The sequence below is a fragment of the Oculina patagonica genome, chromosome 7 (assembly GCF_052425735.1).
Source record: "Oculina patagonica isolate OP01 chromosome 7, crgOcupat, whole genome shotgun sequence".
NCBI lineage: Eukaryota > Metazoa > Cnidaria > Anthozoa > Scleractinia > Oculinidae > Oculina > Oculina patagonica.
The window spans coordinates 7,615,485-7,637,079 of NC_135764.1; the positions used below are offsets into that span (position 1 = coordinate 7,615,485).

Genomic DNA, 21,595 nt, shown 5'->3' on the forward strand with positions numbered 1-21,595 from the left:
GTATTGTTATGTTAATTTACTTACAATTCAGGGCTGTCACTAATTTTTCAAGTAGGTGGGGAAATGAAAAATGTAGCCGGGGGACAAGATTTTCTGTCGTAGGGTTGTTGAGGGGGAGGGGGGAGGGTTTAGGAGACAACAAAAATTGTTCCTAATACAAATTTTTGTTTTTATGCAGTTTTTACGCCACGGTAACTTACAACTTTCTCTTTCTCTATGGCATTCAACAAGAATCTGACAAGTTTCGAAAGTTATCGTTTATTTTGGGATTTGAAACGGCCTGACTTGTGACTGACGGCGTGACAGAAAGAGAAGTTGAGGAAGACTGGGAATGAGTGAAGGTAACTCGTGACCAAGACCAAGAAAACATGGCGTCGGGAACGTGTTGGGAACGTCAAACTGGTTTGTTTTTGTTTGTTTTTCTTGAACCAAAACTATTGCTTTCAGAAATTCACACAACAGAACTTTCTGCACTTATGTAGAATACTCAGACAAGCCAATGTTTTGTCATACAAAGTACATGTAATAACGCATACAAGCCCTGTTCGACTGATCTGTGTTTATTGACATGTAGCTGATTAAAACAGCATCAAAACAGGCAAGAGGAGAACATATACATAATATTGCAAGTTTAAAGTTAACTTATCGCCGATTTTATTTGGGTGGAAAGTGTTCATAGTTCAACTTCAACTATGGAAAGTCCATGTGTGACTTTTACTGGGCCACATGCGTCTTGTGCAATTTCCTTCATGCATCATCCCGGTCGATTAGAATCGAATTCGAAAGAGAAATGCTGAAGCCCAAACTGTTGTTTCTTCAGTTAAACATAATCTTACCTTGAAGCACAGCCAGAGGATAAGAAGGAATCCAGTTTTATTCGTTTATCCACTTTTGCCTCCCGCTTTTTCTATGACATTTTCACACAGAGCCGACAACAAGAGAATCCGAATGAAACTAAGACGTAAAATCACGCGCTTTCAAAGGAAGATGACATTGTTCAATATTTACGCGTTTTCAATCACAGCCTCGCATGAAATGTCAATCACTCTCTTTAAAAGGTGAATAATAATAAGGGAATAAAATGACTTTTTGAGGGAATATTGTTTATTTGCGCCCGCCTAGTGTCATTTGTGGCCCGAGCACGAAGCGCAAGGGCCACAATATTCCCGAAAAAAGTCATTTTATTATCATTTTTTATCAATAAACAAGGCCAAATAACATCCAAATAGGTAACACATTCGTTTAATGAAGTTAACATCATGGTTTTCAATTCAAATAACACAAGTATACTTCGTCGCAATGAAAATTATACACGATACTACTAAGGCCTATGTCTTATTGTGTAGTTGTAGTATAAAAGAGCTAGTTGCAGTGTCTCTGAAAATAATAATTGAGAATGGGTTGATTCATGGATAATAATACTTTACAAACTTACATTTTCCGATTGAACTTCGACGTAAAATTCCTGCAACTGCTTTAGGTAAATTAGTTCGACCGGAGATTCACAATTCAAGTGAACGATGTTTCGTTTCTCGCAAGACAACAAGGAGTTGCTCTCTTTGTCTCTTCGCCTTGTACATTTGCTTCTAAATCCGATTTTTTTTTGCTGTATTTTGTCTCATTTACAACAAATAGACTTTGATTTTTCCTACCAAACACATTTATCAAAAAAAATTAAATTTATCAAATTATCATTTTTGTTCAATGGCTATTCTACAACCACTTGCAAAAAAAGTTGACTCTCTCCCAGAAAATGGATTTTTGCTGTACACGTACGCACCTGAATGGTTTTCCCTCGTCAGCGACGCTGATTGGTTAAAGTTAATCGGATGATGAACCGAGAACCAATCAGCTGCAGAGCCGCTAATGCATTAACGCCCCGCTAGGAGTCGTTTGCGGCCCGCAAAGCGCGTGTTTTCAGTAGGGCGGTTTTCAATTTGGCCGCGTGTATTGATAATAACTTGTATTAATAAACTATTGCTTTGTTTTTATTCACAATTTTGTTATTTGATGTTATTTTTCACTTTCCATGTTTTGGTTTTGTATCAAAGTAGCCGGGGCTCAAACTCGTTGTAGCCGGGGAAAATCCCCGTCCCCCGGCCCTTAGTGACAGCCCTGCAATTGAAGACGAACTTTCCACGGGCGGGCTTTCCGCCATCTTGGATTGCAGACGAAAGGACATGTTTGCTTTGCATTACCGCTGGCCAAAAGAAGTAACTCAATCTGTTAACTCGAACTCTATATTTAACTTCAAACTCGAACTCAAAACTTCACAGGGCGCCCAGGCTCACACTTTGACAACTCAGTAAAAATGGAGGCGTCAAAATTATAAGGATTTGTGCGACGACACTTTTTTCCCGTAGGGGAGGGAGGCAAACAAGACCTTCGAGGGTGCTCTGTGTTACACATGTACACTGGCCCGATTACCCACAGGGTGATTTTGCCTCACATACAATTCTACACTCACTGGTGTGCTGTGAGGGAGGAATTTTGCAAAACCCTTGCGAATTAAATTCATTGCACTTTACAAAGCATAACAAGCCACTATTGACAGCAACATCATCAACAGTGAAATGAAGCAAAGGACAATACTTGACTTCACACTAGAGCTTGTAAGTTTTATCTGAGTGCAATTGAAACCTACTTTGAGTGCGAAGGGGTAAAACGTACTAACTTGAACTTAACTTGGTAACCATGGAAACTTTCGTAGTTCAAAGAAGCCGAAGTACGCCGCCAAGTATGGTGTACACCATACTTGAGAACCCACTTGACCAATAGGAAATAGAGGCCAAATGAAAGCGGCGTGCAGCGTTGTCATGATTCTGAATATGATTGACAGCTTGTACCTTAAGTAATATACTTTGCCATCAAGTGTGAAGCCAGATTTTGTAAAATGCGACTTGAGATTTTCAAGTACAATTTATTGAGCCAATTGCTTACTTGAAACTAACTTAGCTTCTAGTGTGAAGCCAAGTAATAGCTCTGAACGTTCGTTCAAAGTGGCTTTGCTAAATGAAAAGTCTAAAGATTAGCTTAAACTACACGCACATTAGACACACGTTTAATGAAAAATTCAAGCTTAATTTAACATATCATAAATGTCTCGATTAAATATTTTAAAAATTGAACATTGACTGAAGTATTGAATTGAAAGCAAGTGTACGCGTTTTTTATTTCAATGCAAATGTGATAATTTTTTTAAGTTCTCACATATATTGTGAAGAATGAATTCAGAAAGTAGTCGTCACGTGCATTTTGAATCTTAAGCAAGTTTACATGTATTTATTTCAATGCAAATGTAATTACTTTTTTAAGTTTTCGCATATATTGTGGAGAATGAATCTTGCGTTTTGAATTAATCTTGATACATTCAGTGTCTGTTCCCAGCTGAACAATAACGTGCACGGTACTAGCATAAGCTGTTATTTCCGTAGACTCTTCGCAAGTCCTTTTGAAGCTAAGTTTTGACAGCATTTTTGCTTTGTAGCGTACCTGTGCTTTGAATCTGCGTCCACTCTATCGGAGGCAAGGTGTTGGAGAAAGCCAAAGTGTACAAACCTTGGTTACTTTTTCCGTATTCTTAAATCAAGGACAGAGGCAGCTGGATCAAAAATGTGAGGGTTGTCCAATACACCCAAACTGGGTCGATTCGACTATTTCACTTTACGATTCCACTCAGGAATCACTCGGAGGTCGATTTGAGCGAGACTTAGAAAACTAACAGCATCTTGGCCAACAGGGAGGGTAGAAAATGTTGACGATTCGACTCGATTCGATCGATTTGACTGCCTGAATGTCGAATCGTCGTACCAGTTGTCGATTTGCGCCAGACCTAGAGAACTTACAGTATCTTGGCTAACAGGGTGGGTTGAAAATGTTGACGATTCGACTTGATTCGATCGATTCGTGTCGATTCGACTGCCTGAATGTCGATTCGTCATACCAGTTGTCGATTTGCACAAGACTTAGAGAACTTACAGCATCTTGGCTAACAGGGTGGGTTGAAAATGTTGACGATTTCGACTCGATTCGATCGATTCGATACGATTCAACTGCCTGAATGTCGATTCGTCATACCAGATGTCGATTTGCGCAAGACTTGGAAAACTAACAGCATCTTGGCTAATAGGGTGGGTTGAAAATGTTGACAATTCGACTCGATTCGATCGATTCGTGTCGATTTCGACTGCCTGAATGTCGATTCGTCATACCAGTTGTCGATTTGCGCGAGACTTAGAGAACTTACAGTATCTTGGCTAACAGGGTGGGTTGAAAATGTTGACGATTCGACTTGATTCGATCAATTCGATACGATTCGACTGCCTGAATGTTGATTCATCGTACCAGATGTCGATTTGCGCGAGACTTGGAAAACTAACAGCATCTTGGCTAATAGGGTGGGTTGAAAATGTTGACAATTCGACTCGATTCGATCGATTCGTGTCGATTTGACTGCCTGCATGTCGATTCGTCATACCAGTTGTCGATTTGCGCAAAACTTAGAGAACTTACAGTATCTTGACTAACAGGGTGGGTTGAAAATGTTGACGATTGGACTCGATTCGATACGATTCGACTGCCTGAATGTCGATTCGTCGTACCAGATGTCGATTTGCGTGAGACTTAGAGAACCTACAGCATCTTAGCTAACAGGGTGGGTTGAAAATGTTGACGATTCGACTCGATTCGTTCGATTTGTGTCGATTAGACTGCCTGGATGTCGATTCGTCATACCGAAAGTTGATTGGCGTGAAACTTTGAAAACTAACAGCATCTTGGCCAACAGGGATGGTTGAAAATGTTGACGATTCGACTTGATTCGAGTCGATTCGACTGCCTGGATGTGATTCGTCATACCGAAAGTCGATTTGCGCGAGACTTCTGGTATGTCGGGTCGACATCAAGGCCGCAAATCGTCTCGAATCGATCGAATCGACGAAATAACGACCTTCATTCCCGATATAACGATGAGAATTTAGTGGACTGAACATAAAATCTTCCCCGATATAACGATGTTATCCCTACACAGTCATAATTTAAGCAAAACATTGAATTTAAATCAATAACGTAACAGTAATCGAGTAATCTCTAACGTTTCTGACAATAGCTTTGAACGGTGATGTACGAAAATGACACTGTATTTTAAGCCTCTATCCAGTATAAAGGTATACGTTAGGTTTACCCCGATAAAACAATATTTTCGGTTATTGTACGTCCATATCGTTATATCGGGAGTTTCGATATAACGATACCTCGATATAACAATAATTATAATTTTACTGCTCCCTTGGCATGTCGTTATGTCGGGGTTTCACTGTAGTTTCTAAGTGTCGCGCAAATCGACTTCCGGTATTTCGGATCGACGCCAATGCCGATGAATCGTCTCGAATCGAGTCGAATCGATGAAATTTTCAAGCCACCCTGCTAGCCGAAATGATGTTAGTTTCTAAGTGTCGCGCAAATCGACTACCGGTATTTCGGGTCGACATCAGGGCCCACGAATCGTCTCGAATCGATCGAATCGAGTCGAATCAACGAAATTTTCAAGCCACCCTGTTAGCCAAGATGATGTTAGTTAACAACGAGGAAGGTTTATATTTTCATTTGGTGCTCGCCCTTGACTTCCGGTAATGCGGATCGACGCCGCACGACTCGTGTCGAATGGACAAGTACTCTTGACCAATCGATCCAGTTCGATTGCACGTTTTAAGAACGAGGAAGGTTTATATTTTCATTTGGTGCTCGCCCTTGACTTCCGGTAAGGCAGATCGACGCCGCGTGACTCGTGTCAAATGGACAAGTACTCTTGATGAATCGATCCAGTTCGATTGCACGTTTTAAGAACGAGGAAGGTTTCATTTGGTGCTTGCCCTTGACTTCCAGTAAGGCGGATCGACGCCGCGCGGCTCGTGTTGAATCGACAAGTACTCTTGACAAATCGATCCAGTTTGGGTGTATTGGACATGGGTGAAAAATTTACCGTAGCGAAAGTATGGTCTTTAAACTATATCCATACAAAGTTTTGGAGTGAGCGGATGAAATTAAAGGCAATTTTTGGCTTGTTTTTGTTGAGCAGTGGTGTCTATCGAGCATCAGAAGTTTTCACCCTTGCATACATTTAGGTAAGAGTAAACTAAAATTAAAAATATCGGTTAAATAGGGTTTAAATGCTTTAGAACAGTCAAGAAACAACACATAAACAACATATGATGTAAAATGTGAGCTTTACTAGCCGTTTATTATATTTTCTTCGATGTGAATTTTTGCTTTAAAGTTTCGTACAAATCCTTATAATTTTGACGCCTCCATTTTGACTGAGTTGTCAAAGCGTGAGCCTGGGTGCCCTGTGAATGGACAGACCTGTTTTTCATGAGTATATGTTTTAAGTTTGGTACTGCTGGGTGGTATTACATTACAAAAGGCAAGATGTTTTCCTTTGTTTTAGGTTTTGATTGGCAAGCCTGCTTTCTGTTTTCAAAATTAACTTCCGCGAGAGTACTTTTGACTAGTCTTCCTGGGAAACCTCTATTGATAAATGGGATTTGAAGTGCTTGATTTTTTTTCTCAAATGCGTTTTTAGCTTTTTTAGAGGAATTTGTTCAAAGCAGTGTTTAAGCCTCCCTCTTAATAAAGCCTTTCTTGACTCCTGGTGGGGGCACGTGGAGAAATGAGTGTACTGAAATATTTCAGTGAGCTTGTTATGGGTGCATATGTCAAGCACTGATTTGTATATGAATCATTCGTCATTGTAAACGCTGGTGTTCAGGAAAGCAGTTTCTGTATCAGAAATTTCAGCCGTAAACTTGATAGTGAGATGATGGCTATTTGCTTGATCAGTGAACTGAGTTTTTAAAAACCTCTCTATTGGTACCCCAGAGGGAGAAAATGTTGTTGATATATGGTTTCCAAGCGAGAGGTTTGAATGTGCTTTGGCTACAAATTTGCCCATAAATATAATTATTGGTGAGTAGAATTCATGTACACCGTACTGCGATTCAGTTAGTGTTTTCTGAATCAAAGTTTGGACCCCCCAATCAAAAGTTCCTGGATCTGCCCCTGCAAACGTCACACACCATAGGGTTTGAGATCACCGCAACACCGCAAAATGGGCCGGACCGTATTCACTGGAACCCTTCATAAATAAAATTAGCTCCACCACAACTCTGCAAACCCCCATGTCCCCCTCATAAAGGTACTTTAACAAATTGACAAGGGATCCAAAGGCTCTACAGGGTTGAGTTACCAGAACCAGAAGCATATGCCTCTGCCAGAACTCATAAATATAGGCAGTTTATTGGCAGTTGCTGCTGTCAAAGCAAGTGTTGTCAGATTTTTATGTCACTGCGACTAGCAAATGTAGACACAGAGTTTTCGTTTAGAGATGCCCACAAGGCAAAATGCAACTGATTCATGTATTTCAAATCCAGTAGCAAAAATTGAGGAGTTTATTCTGTAGGATTAACTCGAAACCGGATTTTCTTGGTGGTCTTATGGGTCTTTCAATCATGGAACCTCCAGATCCACCAGCCCAAGGGCCAAATAATTAAAACAGTTTTTCAAATGGAAGTAAATAATGGCAGCTATTTAGACATAAACATTGTAATGATGATGATGATTGTTATTATTAAGATTATTACTGTTGTTTTTATTTTTATTACTTTATATCAAGTTTAATTCAACTGTGTTGAGCTGACCATTGTCTTGCTTGTCGAAATTCATTGCTTGAGTAATCCAAACTCAAAACTGTTGAATGTTCATCTAGAGTTGATACAGTTGCAGAAGAAAATACAGTCCATCAGTTTGAAATAAATTTCTTTTGTTTTTATTCTGTGCATTTCCAAGTTTATTATTTTGTTTAAATGTATGTGGTATGTGGCAACAGAAGATGTGTGGAATTTGTCTAAAAGGCTGGCATGTTATTGGAAAACATCGTATTTAACCCTATTCAGACCAGGCTTTTTTGGATCTTTTCAGACCGCGAGGGGGGACAAATCCGCCACCCCTCTGTAACTTTCAGAATATTTAAGCAATCACAATGAAACTTAGAGGATATATAGTATCTTTTGAAATATGTCAGGTGGGATGATGATATCACATCACGTGACAATTAGATTACGATGTTAAAACAGCCGCCATCTTGGATCCGCCATCTTGAATCAGTAAACCGCCCCAAATTACTCAGAAGTACTCAAAAACAATAAAGCGGTGCAAAAAAACTAATCAAAGGCTCATTGAGCCACGACTGAATTTTTTTTAGCAATATTTGCATTTGATTTCCATTTTTTGAGTATGTATGAGCAGCAGGTGTTTCAAAATACTTCTTTTATGCACTTAAGAGCAGAAACGAGAAAACATGACGATGTGCGACAGTTGAATCGAACATGTTCGTTGCATATTGTTAGCATGGATGAAAACATTTTTCTGGTTCTGGTTGTCCAAGAAAGATTTGGAAATGAATGTGACTAAAACAGTGAAAATCCTTAGTGAATTCAGTATCTAAAACCGGGTTAAAATTGAAAATTGATACCCTTTTTGAACTATTCTGGATGAAACCTATTACTTTGTTAATTCTCAGTTTAGTTTGTTTGGGTTCTGAAAGGTAAAAGAAAAAGGAGTCAATGCAGTGAGCAAAGATGATGGGCCATCTACATATTTTTCAGAATTTTCATTTCATCCTCTATTTATGTGATGAAACATCTGAGGCATTGGAAGGATCATAAGTAGTGGCAGTGTTATTTACAGATTATTGACCTAAATTTTGTTGTTGATGGAAGTATTGATGTTGACCCTGGGAAGAGGGGAAGGGGGAGGAGGAGAACAGGAGATGCCACACTTATCGGTATTTGGTTTCTGCCTTCCTCTCTGGATAAACATTGATGTGAACATACATGCATAATTTTCGATAAGCTTAAACATGTAGACGGTTTCAGAAAGGAGGGGAAAACAGTGGTTTATACAAAAAGGAATGGCAGAGTGCAAGGGAATGTTAACAGATTGCATAGTGCCCAGCACTTCCCTTTCTTTCTGACCCTGTGATGATCAAAATTGGAGACATTGTGTACATTTTAAATGCATTATTTTCTGTAGAATTTGTTCTATATGTATTATATGATTTTTTCAATGTCATTTACAGGTTACGGAATAAAGTATTCATATTCCTGAGTGTTGTGTCACATGTATGACAAATGTTGCCAGTCATGCATTGCATCTACTGTAGAGAACACATTTCTAAGATATTTTGCTATAATTAAAGATCAATACTTCTGTTAATTAGATCAGCTCAATTAAAGTCTTGCCTCTCTAAAACAATGACTTGTATTGTTTTACTGTTGCTTAGATGTTGAATGCAGAGCTTTCACCATTTGAGATTTTTTTAAGTATCTATAATTTATTATTCATAACAGGAAAAGAAGGTTCCCCTTTTTATCAGAAATATAGCAAGGTTGCTTTGTAGGGATGCATTTATCGAAACCATTATGACATAATAACTTGCATTTCATATGGTAATTGGAAGGATATACAGTGTCCCTCTTCATTTTTATGCAAGCTGTGTTTGTTCTCAGTATAGTTTGTTAACAAAAAGCTTTCATCTGTAGTTAAGACATAATGAAGGATGTTGTTCTTTCAAGGAATGGAACTCATTCAGTGATAAATGTGCAGGTGTTTCCTGAGTCAGTGTCAAGCTTTGACCTGATTCACAGAAATACTACTTGCTTGGGTATCAGCAGTTGTGGGTCTCACATAAAAATTAATTATCAATATTCCTTCCATGCAGTAATTGTGGTGTATTTTTATTTTCTTGGTATGTTTGTAGAAAATTCTGTCAATTGGCAGCCACTTGTAGGTTTCACATATATGTACTTGATGTTCCTTCCATACAGTAATTGTGGTGTATTTTTATTTCTTGGTATGTTCGTAGAAAATTCTGTCAATTGGCAGCCACTTGTAGGTTTCACATACAAGTACTTGATGTTCCTTCCATATGGTAGTAGTTGTATATTTCTATTTCTTGGTATTTTTGTAGGCAGTTCTGCCAATTGGCAGCCAGGATTTCAATTTGTTGCAGCCTCCATATACAGTTACATGTACTGATATCTGTAGTAAAACTTCAATTTTGTGTCATTTGCATAATGGTGTTCATCATATTTCTATAGTACCACGATAGTCTTCCACCTACAAATACACATTGAAGGTGATAGGTTAGAGTGTAAAATAACAAAGTGTATAAATTTTTGTACACTGTACTTAAAATGCTTGTAAACAGTTGTATCTATGATCTATGTAATGTAATGCTTCTCACCTTTGCTCCCCACCCTTCCTCCCCCTTCAAACTCCCAAAATAACAACTTACCTGTTTTGTGTATGGAGGCTGGACATGTCCCTTGTATGGAAGGGATTGAGGAAGGGATGTTATTTTAACATCCCTCCATCACCCTCAGGAAATATTGCAATTTCATGATTTTTCATTTGAAAAATTTATCTTTGCACGTATTGTGCAAATTCTGACAGAGTTGATGCAGTTTGCCATTCAAAATGTGGAACGTTTCATTCTGGAATATTCAGACTGGTCATCTATATGAGACTAACATGAATGTTTTTTTTTATTTATTTACCGAAGTGTGCCATGCCAGGTATTACCAACTCAAACTATTGATAACATTCTGCCCCATCATTTACTTAACTAGGCAAACTTGTTTTTGTAATGTGGCAAATAAATAATGATCATTATGATTGATTTAACACCACACTCAGATTGAAGTAAATACAAATTATTACACTCTTTGTCAGTGCAAAAGCAATTGTCTTATTTGCTTGTGATTTAAAAAGCTGTGAAATACATTAAGATTCATTTTTATTTGAATTACTTACTATGTAAAAGTACAATGTAGTTACTTTATTGGTCTTCATTAGCTGTATAGTTCAAAATCTTATCTCAGATGCATCATAGTATTAAAGGGAAAGTTAATTTGGAAAATGATATGTTCAAAAAGCTTTCAGGGAAATAAAGATGGGCTTATGATCACTGTAGTAGGACTCTAGGGTACCTGCAGATTGTACAATTTGTGGTACATTTGTGTAAATATGATCTATTTGTGTACGGTAGTCAGTTGTATACTGGTTGATCAACTGATTGTATCCTCTGTCTGTTATCAAACATTTTTTGAGAGCGTTTTGTTCTGTAGTCTCCTGCATTAGATTGATATTGAAATCCCCAAGGATTACAGTCGGTATGGCAGGGTTTGTCAATACTGAGTTATGAAGATGAATAAGTGCATCAATGAACTGCGAAATTGAAACATTATTTTTAGACCGATAGATACCAACCACATGAAAATTTGGAATTGGATGGCTTAGAACCATAACAGTTATTTCTACATTATTAAAGTTGAACCTGTATGGAATTTCAATACAACTCAAATCATTCTTTATGTACACGGCAGTTCCATAGCAAGTTCTTAAGGTAGAGTGATTGAAGTCATTTCTGTAAAGTGTAAATCCGCTCAGCTGGTATGTTTCATCCCTATCTGACAAACAAAGCTTTGTTTCAACAAAAATATTGACATCAGATTTTTGAATGTTGTAATCACTTCGCACATCCTCTATGTGGAGGTGGAGAGATCTTACATTCTGAAACAAGATTGTTTTTGTTTGTGGAGAATCTACATGTACAGTCTCTAAAACTGCTAAAGGCCTGAGGCTTGCTTCTTTTCTAAGTCTGCTCATTTCATTTTTTACTTTTTCGCTTACCTTAATTTTGTTTTCATTCAATTTGAGAATACTAAGTGCAGAACTGTTTCTTACTCTGCTTAAGCCAACGTAATGCATGTGCTCCCTTGTGGATGCTGGAAAATCAACAACTGCTTCATCTAATGTGTCACCTTGACAACGGTGAATAGTCTTGGCAGCAGCAGGTCTAAGTGGAAATTGTCGCCTAAGAATTTGAACTTGACATTTTTTACTGATTCGGAATTGTCTTGTTACTTCTAAAACTGGTGTCCAGTCTTTATTTATGTTTGTTTTGTACAAATGTGCATTTTCTCTTCGCTGCTTTCTGCCTATTTCAGAATGTGGAAATGACACCCAAATAATACTTGGCCTGGTGGAATTGTCAACTCTGTAATCTATGTTCTCTATGACACACTCTGCACCATTAGTGAGTCCATCAGTAACATCAATATTAGTTGTCAAGTCATATTTTGCGGCAGTTGCTATCGACACTAATGAATATAAGCCCATTGTCTTTGTGGGGTCATCTGGGATTTTATTTTTCATTTGTTTCTTAAGACATATCTCCCACTAAAATGTCCACAGCCTTGATCTGAGCTTTATCAGTTTTTGAGAGAGTATACAGGGCATTGTTGTGAGCATCTACTGATGCATTTGTAGTAAACAAATGAGTCACATTCATGGGGTAATTATCATTTCCTGGTGTTACATTCAGAAGTCTTTGTTTCAACATGGCTATATCATCTTCAGAGTGCTTTCCCTCTCTCAAGCGGTTGAGTAGCTCAGCAAACTGCTTATCATCTTTTTGTCTCATGATTTCTGTTAATTCAAAGAGGGTGAAGTATTCTGTCCAAATGTTACTTGCTAAGTCACCATAGCCCATTTGGGAATTTTCAAAGATCCACTTATCAAAAACTGGCTTCAACTGGAAAAGATCTCCAACAGTTATCAAACTTATTCCACCAAATGGTTCCTTAGTACCCATAATCTGTTGTAATCTTAAATTCAAAAAGTTGAACATTCCACTTCCAACCATAGAGATCTCATCAATAAATATTGCTTTTAGTTTCACGAGTTGTGTTCTAATGGTATTTAGTCTGTCACTATCCAGTGCACAGTACTCAAAACCTCTATTGGCAGGTATCTTAAAAGCAGAATGCAGTGTGTTACCTTTTATATTGAATGCTGCTTTGCCCGTAGGGGCTGTTTTGACAACTTTCACATCATCTGGATTTTCTCCTGCCATACTGTTCAGATATCTTATCAGTGCTTCATATAACGCATTAGTTAGGGTACTTTTCCCAACTCCAGCACCTCCACTTAAGAACAATCTTAGAGGGTCATCTTTAGTTTTGACTGAATGTAAGACATGATAAAAAAACTGCCTTTGTTTTTCATTCAAAGAGCGTACAAGTGCATAATAATCGTCATCTGAGATACGCTTTGTAACAAGTTCATCCTGATCATTACTTCTAGGAAAGATACCAATATCATCAAGCAAATCATACTGGCTGTGCTGCTTGTTTTTGCCAGGGTCAAAGCAACCAAACAGTTCACTAGGCTTTTCTTTAACAGCACAGTCCTGCTTATTGATATGCTCTGCATTAGGAGCAACATTGTCAAAGTTGTCATGTTCAACATTACTTAGATCCTCCACTGCTTTATCTAGTATTTCTGAATGGCATTCATATTGGTGCCTGTTGTGGAGAACCTCATTCTGAACTTGTTGAAATCGTTCTTGGTAAGTTTTACAGTCATTTATCAAATCCGTACTTTCGTTTCGCCATGGTGTATAAAGCATAAGTTGCTCTCTATAATGATTTTCTGGGTCTTTATCTTTATGGTATCTAACAGATCGGATGATTTTAGCCCTTTTTCGTTTCACTAGTTTTAGACCTCCTTTTAATTTGTATTCTTTTGGTTCATATTCAAGTTCAGTGGCACTCATACCATCAGGGTCATCATCAGTGTTGTCATCAAAATATTTTTCGGGCAAGAAGTCATCAAGACCTGTGACTAATAATGGCTCATTACAACTATGAGCATGTTCATCTTTAACACAATTGTACCACGCAACAAAGTCAGCCAAGCACAACTTTTCTAATTGTTTTGGTCTTCTTTGATAGCGTTTAATGATGTTGTCAGATTCAATGTCGGGTGAACTGTCAGGTAACTCTTTAAGCTTATCCAATTTCTTTACTAAGAATGTCCTTTCATCTGGAGGTGAGGTGCCAATAAACTGAACATCTCGGGAGGATCTTCTCAATGGCATTTGTAATACAAGATACACAGCTTCTTGAGCACTGATTTCCACTGCATTCAAAAATTTGTTTCCAATGTGCCTTATTCTATTTCTAATATCTTTATCACCAGATTTGGCTTCTTCAGATGCTTTTTCTAGAAGTCTGCTCATACCTCTTTGGCCTTTTGTAATGTAAGAAAGTATGTATGTAGCACATGCATAAGGATCTAGTACATATTGTATGTCCAAGTTTGCTTGCCATGCTTTGAGTAAATAAGTGTTATACTGTTAATCCTTATTTCTGATGGTGCTCTTTTCAGAAATAATGTGTCACGCTTTAAGGTGTGCCTGATAGCTAGGATATAACATTCTTCAGTTAACTGCAATTTTCTGAGAAAGTTTTGAAATGTGATTTCTTCGCCATATTTCATGCTGTCAAGAAACTCTTTTACTTTTTCAGAATTTTCTTTAATCTTTTTCTGGTTTTCTTCATCAATGCAGGAGTTTTCAAGGGGTGTTAAAATCATTGTTCTTGGCATTGGTGGCAATGGGAAATTAAATCTACAAATCTTATTCCCTGCCTTCTTACATGTTTTGGCATGCCTGTGCATCTGTAAGTTGACAAGGTCTTCCATTTCACTAGAACTGTCTGGTTTTTGGCAGGTGATATACTTATCAACAAACTTCTCAATTTCTTCATTAGGATCTTTTTGATATTGTGGAGCTCCTTTCACCCAAAATAAACCATGGATGTGTGGGCTACCTCTTTGTTGAAATTCGACTCTATAAAAATAATCGGCTATTTCTCCTATTGGTATTGCATTGCACTTTAACACATCACTAATAAATAACTGAACCATGTGATCAAAGTTCCTTGAACAGGTGACAGGATCTTTTTGAATAAGATCTGATTTTTGTTTCCATGTCATTTGCTTGATCTCATCATCAGTGTACTCTTTCTTTTCTACAATTCTGCCTAAGGTTTTAAGTAGATGAGTCCACCTTGTTTCAGCAGCTGAGAAAGAGCAAAACCATGTGGGGTTGCCTAGTTGACGAATCATAGCAAACAAGTCTCTTTTGCACTTCTCAAAATAAGGAGGTGAAGATCTAAGATTCTTTAAAACTCTAAAACCTTCATCAAGATGTACAAGCTTATTAAGATAATCCTCTGACTTCAAGTCACCAGCAGTGTATTTCTTTCCCTTGGTCTTACACTTTCTAAGAGCAATGCATGCACTGTCTTGAATTTGTTTGATTTGCAGTTTTTTTAGCTTAAAGAATATGTTTGGCACAGACATTGCTGCTCTTCTATCCTGACATCTTAATTCCCACTTAGCAACTGTACTATAAGTTACTGGTACTTTTCTTTCATTGTTGTCAGGTCTCCGCTTTCCACAGAATATTGTGGGGAATGATAAATATTCGGAATCTTTATCCATGAATATTCCTAATGGTTTATTTCCTTCTCCTGGTGCAAATGAAATAATTTTATCTGCATTTTCAGCAACATCTGCTTCCTGTAGCAGTGTATCTGTAATACCTGAAGGGCGTTCGGCAATTTCGCACCAGCCATCGCTATCATCATTATCTATGTCTGGATTATCAACATCAACAGTTGAAATACTGTTTTGGCAATCATGTGTTTTATCCTTTGTCACAGTTTCATCAGTTTGCACATCACAGCTTGATTTGTCAGGATTTTGAAGAAACTCATTCCATTCTTTATGGGCACTGCATTGCAAACTTATGTTATTTACCCATGCATTTTGCACTTCTATGCCTTCACTTTTGAATAAGTCACTTGTGCCTACAAGATATTTGGCTGCATCTAACACTTTCTTAGGTCTAATGTTTTGAAACTGATAATGATGCTTATAACTGAGACGCCTTTTAAGTTTTATTGGAATGGTATGTGATTCATTGATTGGCCTTGGCAGAGAGTGAATAGTTGAATTTACATCACTTGGTACATTGACAATATTTCCATGAATAGACAACTGGCCACCTCTTGGTAATTCGCGAATTTGCATGAACGGAATACGTGGTGATATAAGCCGTTCCTCTAATGGTGTCAAATTTAACAGTTCAGGCTTCTCAGGAAAACTCATTTTATTGGCTTTAGAACAGCTGGGCAATCTGCCTTTTTTTAGATTTGAATCACAAGTTGTGCAAATCCATTCAGTATTGTCTACACTTCTTACCCCAGTGACACAAGAGTCCACAACATCTCGTGAACAAGCCTTGTACTTATTAGAATCACATTTGACTACTGAGGACCTGTACCACAACTGGTCACAACAGGTACAAATGTATTCTGGACCACATTTTATTCTTTTGTGGAAGGAATTTACCATAGAAATCATACTGTTTTCATTTTTCTGCGCTTCTAAGTCATCATTATCAATACTTGTTCCAAGTGATATATTTTCTGCATTTTGAAATGGCATTTCAGCGGCTGGTACAGTTGCATGTAAATCGTTTTTTTTTCTTAATTTTGCCTTTTTGTTTATTTGCCTAATGTGTTCTGGGTTGTTCGCTTTCCGTTTTCTAAATATCTGTCTATCAATTTCCTTTCTGCGTTCTAGGTTTTTTGCTTTGCAGTTTCTCAAAGACTGTTTGGCAACTTCCCGTATGAGTTCTGGGTTCTCCGCTTTCCGTTTCCTCTTAGACTGTTTGGCAACTTCCCGTATGAGTTCTGGATTCTCCGCTTTCCGTTTTCTTTTAGACTGTTTGTCAACTTCCCGTATGAGTTCTGGGTTCTCCGCTTTCCGTTTCCTCTTAGACTGTTTGGCAACTTCCCGTATGAGTTCTGGATTCTCCGCTTTCCGTTTTCTTTTAGACTGTTTGTCAACTTCCCGTATGAGTTCTGGGTTCTCTTCTTTCTGTTTTCTTTTTGACTGTTTAAAAATTTCCCTCAAATGTTCTGGGTTGGTCATTTTCCTCTTTCTGGCAGCTTTGCTATTTTTCTCCCTATTCTCTGCAGTGAATTTTCATTCTCTCTTTTTCTAAATTCTGGATCAGCTCTTCTCTTTTTCATGTATTCTCTAATGTAAGCTCTGCGTTTTTCTTTTCTATCAATTAGGTTGTCTCCAAGTGATGTTTGACCACATTTTATCTTGTTTGTTAACTCAGAACTTTTTTTTACTACTGTAGATACATAATGAGTTTCACCTACGTGCCCGATGTAAATATTTGTGCGTCCTCTCGTTACACTTCCTGGTTGAACAACAGTAACAGGTGCAAAAGTTTCATTTGATTCAGTAATATGAATTGATAAATTCAGACAATTGGCAACTGCTTGAATTATAATCGCATCAGCCCATGTTCCCTGACATGACATATTACTTAAATATCCTTGCCAAGAATAATCAGTATTACTCTCTATAAATTGTTCAGGGTTATGCTGTAAATACTGAACACCGAGACTACGCACATGAAAATGGTGATTAGGATTATCATACAGTTGATGAGAAACAGCTCGAAAAAAACAGTCACCACCTCCACCAACATCAAGTGCGGTTCTATTTAATTCTGACAACCTGGTTTCTAGTAATGAAACTGAATTGGCAACTAAGCTACCACGTGCTTCTGAATTAGTATTTACATTGCAATGATCAGGTCCCGGGTTCTCTTCAACATCACCACTTAAAGATATGACTCTCCGAGAAAAATGATAAGTTTGGCCTTTTAATACAGCATTTTAATTTCTTTAACATTTTGTCATCAACACACACGTAAAACAATGGTGAATTCTTATGCTTTAATGTCCTCAGTCGCGCAACAGTTAGGTACAAGCTTGACCTGACAAAGCACTTGTTTGAAGATAATAAACACTTTGGTCTCACAAGCCGTTCAGTGAAATAACAACGATTACACTCGTACAGCATAAGTCTGAGCTTAGATGAACTTGGTATGTACTTCTTAAGGTATGATTTGGCAGCAAGTCGAATAATTCTTGCCTTTCTAAATAACTTGATAAATTTCCTGTATGGAATTCTGGAAGGTTCTCTTGCCCGTTTCCTTCTAGAATGTAACCTACATCTTACCCTTGAATTTCTACATTCGTCCGTTTCATCTGTTTGCAAAGCACAAGCACTCGGTGGATTATCAGTTGGTGATTTATGCAATGGTTTCTGCTCAGTGAACTCAGCTTTATTCTTGGCAACGAAGGCACCGTTAAACTGACCATTCATCAAAGAAGTGTTCCACTCACATGTCTGTTCGTGTTTGGCATGGATTTCCTCATGGAGTAGCTCACAGTTTTCTGCATATATAGCATTCATTTGCTCATATTTGATTTTCATTTGTTCATATCTGGTTTTCATTTGCTCATATTTGACTATCATTTGCTCATGTTTAGCTTTCTCGCTTTCCATAGTTTTGGCATAACCCCAGCGAGCGGGGGATTCAACACATGTCTGATATGTCTCCTCGCCGTTCAAATTACCCTGGCGAGTCGAGGGTTTTACCGATGTTTCTGTCCCTGAATACTCACAGGACTTATTATGAACATCTACATCAATACTGGCATCCATTGCATAAAACACTCCGTGGAAATACACAGCGTAAACAGCCAACACAAGAGCTTGCCCCAAACTGAAATTCAAAACAAAATGGCGGATTGCAACGTTTTAGCACTGCAAATCATGTGCTTTGTCAGGTGACCTGTACGACTATTTCCCGCTCTGTTCCCGAACACAACCGAAGCACAGTCGATCTGCATGTTTAGGATTTGTTCATAAAAACATATTGTTTGGTATAAGTAGAAGCTTACCTGTGTTATGTTATGGAGCTTGCGAAGCAGAAGATCAACACAAAGAACACAAACTATGCCAGTCCGTCCCCCGATCCTGTGAGCTCCAATTTCTGAGAAAACCACTGCCGAGCGTCTCCACAGATCCATGATGATATGAACGGAAAGTATAGCCAGTAAAACAAGTCATTTGTGAGGAAATTGAGCCACTACACTGCAGTAAAATAGGTCATTTGGCCAGTAAATCATCCCATTTACTGCAAGAACTTTTATCGATACACGATCGCTGTGGGCCGATCGGCCGATCGCTGTCAAAACTTATTGGAGCCTACGAACATCGTGGCAGATAATCAGCGGTTCGATGGACCCCACGTTGTCTATTGCATTCATATAAGTTTTAATCGGAAAATTTTTGTAATTGTCGGATTAGCACAGAAGGATGGGTGTCAGACTGCCAACCTAAAGGTTAAGGGTTCGACGCCAAGCCGGAGCTAGGCAATTTTTTTTCCTTTTTTTGTTTCTTTTTTTTTTTAACCCCGAGGTGCTAATAAATGTTTTTTTTATTATTTTGCTCTGATTATCTACATAAGAAAATAAAAGCATTGAAGCCGTGTAGTAATTACACTGTACATGGATTCCGTATATGTACTTTATATTCATAAACATTTTCTTGCAAACACGAAACGGTCAACCACGCAAGCGATTTTAGCCAACGCTCTGGTTTCTAGATAGATGTGATTTTTGATGAAAACTTCTGTAAAACCCGATTTAATTTTCAAATGTTCGTACTTGTACGTGTACGACGCTATTTATAAACTCGACAGATGAGATCGATCGGCTGCGGGCCCGCGGTACATCTTGCGGATGTCAAAGTCGACTTTTTCGGCGGTCGAGTACTTTCCACACAAAATTGTAGGCCACATTTTGTTTTGTTTTGTTTTTCCCTTGTTATAAAAACCTCTTAAAATTTAAGGCCGGCCTTTTATACGGCCGCCCTGCTACGTTCTTACTTCTGTTATATCCGCTGGCCAGCGGAATTGCAAAAAGTGTTAACAGATGATGGAACGACCAACCATGCGAGTGCCATTGGGCTAGCCACAATACTCCTGAATAAATTCAGTCGTAAAAAGGTGAAAATAATTGCATTAAAGGTAATTTTCATTAACAAGAACTCGAAAATTACAAATTTGGGAAAGCATGTATGTCAAAATGCCACTGCCGTGGTAATGCCAAGTTCCTGACACAAAAACCTATTCTACCAAATTATTCCCAGATGAATTTTAGATAGACTCGTAAAGTTTTGCAGTGTTTGGTTGAATCTTGAAAAAGTTATAGGCGTTCAAAGTCAGCACGGGCATTTCCTCCCCTGGTCTGGATGGGGTGAAGGTGAGCGCATGAGCTTGTCTCCAAAAAGGTGTAATATTGGATTTTTTGGTGTCTGAGATTTGTGAATGATTCTGTTATTTTCTTTTTGGGGGTGGGGGGAATGGTGGGCTCAAATGATAAATAATGCCGTCTAAAAGCCTGTGGCTTGTCGTGCTGTCGATTTGTAACTGAATTTGTAACATGAAGGGATAAGACTAACCTTACCGCCCTGGATGGGATGCTAGGCATTCTCAGAAACCCTACAGCAGTTTTTCAAGCTGTCCTGGTTATTCTCTGGCGCTCGCTCGTTCGGGATAAAAGAGGTTCTCTGAGAGTAATTCAGTCTCTTCTGTTGGTGTTTGAGACTGGAATCCAGAGAAAGTCCCATTTTCAAAGCAGACAGCTACAAACATCAGTAATCCAGTCCACTTTTTTTGTCATCTCCATAATCGGTATAGAGAGGTTTATATTACTGATCAAAATAAACTTGAAGTCGTTATTCAAAAAGGTGTCTTAAAGAACCTCAAAAGTAATCATATGTTAAATGTACCGTTAAATTTCGAGTTTAAGTGGGTGATTTTTAACTCTTTCTTGCAGGTATGAGCCAAGAAGTTATACGTATGTCTAGACAGAAAAGATCCCACCACGGAGAGAAGCCATTTCAATGCAAAACCTGTGACAAGTGTTTTAGTCAATCAGGACATTTGTGGACCCATAAAAGATCCCATACTGGAAAGAACCCTATTGGATGCAAAGCCTGTGACAAGTGTTTTACCACAGCAGGGGAATTGCGCATACATGAAAGATCCCATACTGGCATTAAACGATATCAGTGCACAACCTGTTACAAGTGTTTTAGTACAGCCGGAAATATGCGGGTACATGAAAGATCCCATACTGGCATTAAACAATATCAGTGCACTACCTGTTACAAGTGTTTTAGTACAGCCGGAAATATGCGGGTACATGAAAGATCCCATACTGGGGAAAAGCCATATCAGTGCAAAACTTGTGACAAGTGTTTTAGTCAAGGAGGAAGTTTGAAGATCCATGAAAGATCCCATACTGGAGAGAAGCCGTTTAGATGTAGAGCCTGTGAAAAGTGTTTTACTACAGCAGGACATTTGCGGGTACATGAAAGATTACATACTGGTGTCAAGCCATATAAATGCAAAACCTGTGACAAGTGTTTTAGTACAGCTAGACATCTCCGGATCCATGAAAGATTACATACTGGAGAGCAGCCTTTTAAATGTAAAGCCTGTGACAGGTGTTGTACTTCAGCATATGAATTACGGGTACACGAAAGATCCCATACTGGGGAAAAGCCATATCAGTGCAAAACCTGTGACAAGTGTTTTAGTCAAGGAGGAAGTTTGCGGAAACATGAAAGATCACATACTAGAGAGAAGCCGTTTAAATGTAAAGCCTGTGACAAGTGTTTTACTACAGGAGGCGCATTGCTGGTCCATGAAAGATCTCATACTGGGGTAAAGCCACATCAGTGC

General features: G+C 38.3%; 2 protein-coding genes across 2 annotated transcripts in view; one reads left to right on the forward strand and one right to left on the reverse strand.

Annotated features, from left to right (window-relative positions):
- The first annotated feature begins 226 nt into the window (after positions 1-226).
- The window catches only part of LOC144659142 (uncharacterized), a 21,893-nt gene continuing 524 nt past the window's right edge, over positions 227-21,595 (forward strand). Inside the window, exons 1-2 of the mRNA XM_078519587.1 lie at positions 227-402; positions 20,685-21,591. Of these exons, the coding sequence (XP_078375713.1) occupies positions 369-402; positions 20,685-21,591 (941 nt within the window). The 5' untranslated portion in view covers positions 227-368. The remainder of the gene's footprint in view (positions 403-20,684; positions 21,592-21,595) is intronic.
- Positions 12,281-14,212, reverse strand: LOC144660885 (uncharacterized). Its single transcript, XM_078521613.1, has one exon. The coding sequence runs from the start codon at positions 14,138-14,140 to the stop codon at positions 12,281-12,283; it is 1,860 nt and encodes a 619-aa protein (XP_078377739.1). The 5' UTR covers positions 14,141-14,212.

What these genes read in the sequence shown, in the direction of transcription:
- LOC144660885 (XM_078521613.1), bottom strand. Translation starts at nt 14,140, where the DNA reads ATGAGCAGACTTCTAGAAAAAGCATCTGAAGAAGCCAAATCTGGTGAT.